The sequence below is a fragment of the Octodon degus genome, unplaced genomic scaffold (genome assembly GCF_000260255.1).
Source record: "Octodon degus isolate 3935 unplaced genomic scaffold, OctDeg1.0 scaffold00057, whole genome shotgun sequence".
Lineage (NCBI taxonomy): Eukaryota > Metazoa > Chordata > Mammalia > Rodentia > Octodontidae > Octodon > Octodon degus.
In genome coordinates, this window is record NW_004524633.1 from 2,472,408 (window position 1) to 2,479,348 (window position 6,941).

Here is a 6,941-nt window from a genome sequence, read left to right on the forward strand (position 1 = left end):
GCATGTGGTGCTGGGGGATTGAACCGAGGTCTCTGTGCTTTGCTTGAGCTTAGCTTGTTCTAAGTAGGTGCTTTAGACCACTGAGCCATCTCACCAGCCCTGATCTTGATTATTTTGATGAGTAGAGATCCACTGGATATTTTGAGATGTTCTGCAACTGCCAAATCAAAAATTATCTTGCTTGTGCCTACACAATTGGGACCACAGGCATTGTTGTTTATTATAGGACTTGTAGCCCTTTGGGCTTGAGTGAAAGAATGCTTAAAGTGTGAAGGGAGGTAGTAAAGAAGGAAAGGAAGATTTGCTTTAAAGATTTCACTGTGGAAAGTTAAATTTGGTGAAATGGGGTAACTTGAGTGCACAGAACTTACGCCTTTTACAGTAGAATACCGTGTGGGTCATCTTTCTTGTGGCGGCGACCATAATACCTGATACCCACAACCTAAAGGCAGATGGATTTAATTTGGCTCAGAGGTGGCAGCTGTGGTTACCGGCTCCACCACGAGAGGTCGTGGTGGAAGGTGCCGTGGTGCACAGAGGCTTAGCTCCTGGCTGCCACGAAGCAGAACGGGGGAGCAACGTCCGAGAGGAAGGTGAAGGGTAGGCATGGACCCTAAGGCTGCACCGCCTCTGTGACCCTTAGACACTCTGCTGTGTGCTTTGCCAGTCCCCTGGGGGCCCACAGCCAGTGGAGGTGACAGGCTGCCCTCATTGCCAAGAACACTGGTAGGGGTCTAGATTTTTTTTTTTTTTCCCTTCAGAACCGGGGATTGAACTCAGGCCCTGGTGCTTGCCAGGGAAGCACTTATTCCACTGAGCCATCTCCCTGGCCCCTAGATGTTTTATTTTTGAGGTTGTAGAATTTCTGTCAGGAGTGTTTTGCTTTCTTTAGTACAGCGATTTATCTTAGATCATTTAGCTAGTAGCATCATTTATTTCCTAGAATATGTAAAAATCACAGCACGTTGTCTGTCTTTATATAAGAATACAATTTTACTTTCTGGTTTTTGTCATATCTCAGGTTCATAATGCTTTAAGCAGAGGTGCTTGAGCCACTCTGTTACCAGCCACCCTTGCTGTGCTGTCTTGGTTGTATGTGGATACGCTGCGGGCGTTTTGAGACTGAGCTATTAGATTGTGTGCACTTTCTCAAGCCACCTTCATACTTCAGTTGTGAAATTCAATTTTGTAGGCTACGTTTTTTTGATCAATACTTCTTTTTGGCCAATAGAGGGAGAAATTGAAATCTTAAATCCCCTATCCATGTCTATTTAAATAGTTGGTTATAGTTCTGATCCAACTGAGTTGTGAAATTTTAAATAGAATATCGGAATATTTAAGACTGAAGAAGAGATTTAAATGGATTATATCATTTGTTATTATTCCTTCTGTATCAAATTTCTAGACTTCTGGAGTTTTTTAACACTTTGAAACTGAATCTGCACAACTCCTTTCTCACTGTCATTTACTGAACACCTTCCAGGTGCAAAGTTAGAGGAGAATTGGAAGAATCAGGCAGGGCTTTGCAGTGAGGGGGTGTGGAGTGGTCCTTTTCCACTGTCCAGGTTGGGGAAGGGCTGACCCGTACAGTGTTGTAGTGTGGTGAGGGAGCTAGTGTGCGAGCGAGGGTGCGTGTGAGCGTGCGTGCGTGCACACGCTATGTGCACTTGCATAGTTGTGGATAGGTATACCCACAGAGGTGCAGCAAACATCATATGTAACTTTGTAGGTGTGGGTGTGTACTTCAAACGCATGCACACACAATTAATGATTAACTTTCCTAAGTGAGATTATTGGCGCTGTTGTTTATATAGACTTTCAGAATGGCAGCTGCTCACGCCTGTAAATACCCAGTCCTAAAAGGTTGGGGAAGTCTGTTCATCAGCTCTGCTTGCCGTGTCCCCAGATCTGAGTACCAGGTTATGGATTATTCGCATGGCGGCAGTGACTTTAACCTGTCCTAGTAGGTCCAGAAATGCCGCGGCAGTTATCAGGTAGGTGGTGAGTGACGTTGTCAGCGAAAAGATGACCCTTTGTGCATCACACCAGTGGAAGCGGGGGCGGGTGCCGCAGAGATCTTCAGCTGAATGCTTAGATAATAGAATCCACCATTATAAATAAGAAGTGCACAGTAGTGCCTGGCATTTAGTAGGTGCCTAGTTAACTATGTCTTGGGCAACGAAGTGTACTGAAAAATGAAATAAATGAAAATCGACTTTCCATATTTTATCCAAAATAAATTTCATTGTCACAGAAGTGTATGTAGAGAACACGAGCTAGCATGTGAAGTGAAACTGCTATTCTTCCCAGACAGCAGATTTCTGAAAATTAACAAGAACTCAGAAATACACAGCTCAAAGAGTTATCAGAAAGTGAGTGTGTCTCCGTGGTAGTACTTCAGCAAGTACTTAGAAGTGTGCTTTGCTTTGCAATAATTCTGGGGGATCCTGAGGTATGAAGACTTCGGAGTCCTGAGTGAACAGGGCACGGTGGCCTGAGTCTGCCGTCACGGGAGAGCCTCTCCAAGTTCTGGGGTGAGGGCAGCAGCGCCCGGCAGCACCCTCCGTTCTCACACTCCGCAGTGGATGCCTGTGCTCCTGGGAATAATGGAGGAAGTTCTCTGTAGGTGTCAAAATAGTGACAAATAATGACTCTGTGCATCTCATTATCTATGATGATTTAGGCGGTATTTACCAAAGTAGAAGCAAACCCAGTGTCCTTGGTTTCTACCTGCAACCTTTAGTCAGTGCTTTATGGTATTAGAAGATGCCTTCAGAGACAAATCAAACTTTTTGATTGTCTTCTTTATCCACAGTTAGTACACACTGAAGAAACATTCCTTGTGACTAGCATGAGGGTGCCTTGGGCAAATGGCTATTTTTCAGCACCTTATATGCAGAATAATTTCTTTTTTTTTTTTTTTTTTCCCTGTATTTTAGGGAAGGCTCTACAGGGTGTTTAGGGTCTCACTACTAGATCAAACTCATAGTGATCCGCCTGTTTACAGCCTCCCAAGTGCTGGGATTACAGGCGCGCACCACCACACTCAGTCTCATTCACTATCTCAGCATGCCCCAGTGATGGGGCTGGCACGGCAGGCCAGGGATCGAAACCCCTGGCCCCTGCGCCTGCTTGCGGGTGCTTTAATCCGCTGAGCTATTTGGCCAGGCCTCTAGTTTCTTAAAACTGACTTAATTATGCCTTTACTCCTATATATTGTTAACTAACAAGTTTCCTTAGTAATTCTGTGCTCCTCCAGATCTATTTTTAATATCTCTTTGCAAATAAAACAGGTAAAACAAATTTGGAACAGTCCAATAAGGCAATACTTGTGTTGACCAATGTCCTGCAGCTTCTAGTTTAGCTAGGTTGAATCTCACTACATAAAGTAAATGTTAGCTGAGTGTTTTGTAGAAGTCAGAGGTTTGAGACACCCCTTGGCTTGGCCTGTTTCCTGGCAGACTGGTGGATTCCAGTGTGACATGCAGTTGGACTGTCCCCAGGGGAAGGCAGCTCGCTCATCGCACTTCGCTCTCCTCTGGGGAAGCGGTGCTGTGGCTGGGTTGCTAGCAGACAGGGAGAGAGGAGACTGGCGTCCCGTAAACGTAGCCGAACTGGAGAGTAAACTCTGGGCCTTGGCCGTGAGTTAGAACCCAGCCTGTTCATTTTTTGTTGGTGAGACAGCCTGGCCAAGTTGCCGTGGAGGCACGCTGCCCTCCAGCCATCATACCCATCTTCCTTTTCTGTGTTGGAGTGAAGAATTTCATCTCAAAATCTCTTAGTCTTAAGATATTTATTTATTTATTTATTTATTTGCATTTTGAGGCAGGGTCTGAACATGCAGTTCAGGCTGGTTTTGAACTCACTTTGTAGCCCAGGCTGGCCTCAAACTTGCAACCATCCTCCTGTCTCAGCCTCGTGAGCGCCGTGAGTGCCGAGTGCTGGGATTGCAGGTGTGTGCCACCACACTCGAGAGTCTTAAGGCTTGAATATAGGGAATACTAAGTTCATGGGTTCAAATGCAGCCTAGGTTGCCTCTTAGTTGGACTTGTTCTTCAATTCAGAAACATAAAATACAACATAAAGAATTTCCCACACTTGCCTTCCATTTGCCCAGCTCTCTCCCTGTCCCCTAAATGTGATTTTTGCATATCCTGGCAGGTTATGCAAATATAAATAATAATGTATATGGTTTCATGTCTTTCCATTTTTACATAAACTTAAAAAATAACTCATAGAGGGGGCTGGCCAGATAGCTCAGCAGATTGAAGTGCCTGCTTAGGCAGACGGAGGGACCTGGATTCAATCCCCAGGCCTGCCGTGCTGGCTGCTCCCCTGGGGCTCAATAAGACGGCGACTGAGTCTGGGCGTGGTGGCACGCACCTGTCATCTCAGCTCTTGGGAGGCCGTAAACAGGCGGATCATGACGAGTCCGGTCTACGCAGTGAGACCTGTACACCCTGTCCTAAATACAAAAAAAAGAAAAATGCTTGGTAGCATGGCTGATATTTGAGGCTAGAATACCCATGTACTCAAGCTTTAAGAGTTTTAGATACAATCGGGGCAGGATGGTAGAGAACAGAAGGGCGGGGTGGCTAGCATTGGTTATTTCTTCTCCCTCCTGGCAGCCACAACGGGCTACAAGAGGGGCGGCCTCGGCCGCCTGCTCAGCACGTTTACGGGGCACTGTGACCATCTGAGGGGAGTCAGGAGGACAGGGAAGGAGGCAGGGCCTTCGCGGGGTGACCTCCAGACCCGTGCTGTGGCCTGAGCGGGAGTCAGCTGGAACTAAAGGGGCCGTGTCCCGGGAGGGCCAGTTGGGAGAAGGCCCCATCACGTACTAAGGGTGTCAGCTGTTAAATGCTTAAATTGATTTCTTTGCATACCAAGACAGGACATTTCTAGGACTGTAAAAGTCGTTTATTTTATTTTTATTAGTACAGGGTTGCAGCACATAATGTTTACATTACTTGCATGGCTAGGAGTTTTTAAGCATAGAAAGAAAGAAAGAAAGAAAGAAAGAAAGAAAGAAAGAAAGAAAGAAAGAAAGAAAGAAAGAGAATCTAGCAAGTGACTTAATCGCAGGAGCGCTGAAGTGGCTGATGGCCCCTCGGAGCCTGGCCTGTCGCCTTCGGCGGCCCGTTTCCCTCCCTTCGTGGGCTGCTCTGGACAGACTGTGTTCCTTTTGCAGCAGAACCCTAATGTTACAGAATGTGGAGATTGGGGGATTAAATACAGGGTTGGCTCTTGAATTTTACAGCTGTGGTGCGTGGGAGGGACCAAATACTACTTAAAATTGTACTTATTTTGAGAAGCTGGAGTTTAAATTTTAAATAATGTTCTTGTACATAGTTAAGTCCATCAAGTAAAGGTACATTAATCATAAAGAACTTTAAAAATTGCAGACATTCCACTGCCCTTCTCCCAAAAAGATGTCCTTTCGAAAAATGGATCCTAGCTGTACAATAGGATTTTACTGTCGAACTGTTCGGGACTTCCAGCGAACTTCTGAAGAAATCACGAAGGTACCTTCATTTAAAGTATTATAATAATATTTGTATATCACATAATTTTTATTATATGTAGCATAAAGATTGCACAAATCTGCAAGTTACGATATTTTTGTACAATTTGCCCTTTCGTATTATTAGGAGAGTTGCGAACCAGAAACTGTAGCTGGGTAGTCAGCGTTTGAAACAGCCAGAGACCTGAGGGAAGCGCGGCCTGCGCCGCTAGGTGGCGCTGTTGAACCAAGAACCCTGCGGCCCGCGGGCGGGCGCGCGGGGCGGGCGGGCGGGCGCAAGGAGCTTTCCACCCCATTCAGAGCCGATTTTAAAGGGCAGGCCCTTCAGGGCAGAAAAAAATTAATGAAGTGTTTGATCAAGCCAAATTGTGCATTATTTATTGTTAGTCCAACTGTTTTCATGTATTTATTTTTCTTAAAGAAATGGTATTTTTGGATCTCTCAGAACTGCTTTATCAAATGAGCTGTACTGTCACCTTCCAGTAAGTTTGTCTAATCTGATCTATTTTACTTACAGGGTTTGTGAAATGGGTTTATTTAAATTGCTCTCTCATTACCGTTACACTTGCGCATGTCTGCGGTCACTTGGGCAGTGCGGAGGCGTTTGCAGAGCGTTACCGCCCCGGTGTAGAGCCGGAGACAGAAGAGCCCGGGCGGGCGGGCGCGGGCGGGCGGGCGCCGGGGTTTCACTTTCAGTTAGTGTTCTTCGGAAAAGTGCGTGTATAGGTTGGGCTTCTATTGCATTTACTTTTGAGCTTTTACTCTCACAATGTGAAAATAAGATGCGGAAGTTAAGTGGAGAGGCCCCTAGGTGCCAGGCTTCCTTTCGTGGCCTGCCACGTGCCAGGGCAGCGACTGCGGAGAGGCAGTGAGCCGCCCTGGGTGACCTGCGGCTGCGCGGGCGGAGCACTGCTCCCGGCCCTCCTTTCCCGCCCGCCCGAGAGGAGCGGCTGGATCCCCACCGAGAGCGAGCTCGGGGCTCCTCGTCGCGGAAGCCTCGTGCGCGCGCCGACGGGCGCGCAGCTTGCCTTGGCGTGCGCGTTGACGCTGCCGGACGTCCTCCCCTCCAAAGTGCCGTTTCTGTTTTAAAAAGCAGGGTGGTGCCCTCCTGGGATGGAAACAAACCCAGTTATTATATCAAACTAAAAAACACAACAGTTAACAAATCAGTTGTATATTGATATTTTCTGATGAAAAATATAGGTTTTGTGATTTTTTTATTGGAAAAATAGAAATTACTGGTTTTGATGCATCAGAGTGATATACATTATTAAAGCAAAGAGGAACTTTGCTCAGATGCCTTTTGGAAGTACAAAGAATTTCCTAAGAATCAACTAATATGACGGTTATTAAGGTAGCATCTTTTTGTAGCATATAAAAAACTTGCTTTGTCAAATTATTAAAACTCATTTTTTTT

At 46.0% G+C, this 6,941-nt stretch overlaps 1 protein-coding gene across 12 annotated transcripts in view; it reads left to right on the forward strand.

The window, feature by feature from the left end:
• Atg4c (autophagy related 4C cysteine peptidase) overlaps positions 1-6,941 on the forward strand; it is a 68,615-nt gene that overhangs the window by 46,730 nt on the left and 14,944 nt on the right. For 11 of the 12 annotated variants that reach the window (XM_023718323.1, XM_023718327.1, XM_023718318.1 and 8 more), the window contains one exon: positions 5,406-5,525. The exons of the other annotated variant lie outside the window; for it this stretch is intronic. In XM_023718323.1, coding sequence (XP_023574091.1) covers positions 5,406-5,525 — 120 coding nt within the window. The remainder of the gene's footprint in view (positions 1-5,405; positions 5,526-6,941) is intronic. 12 annotated transcript variants of the gene reach the window in all.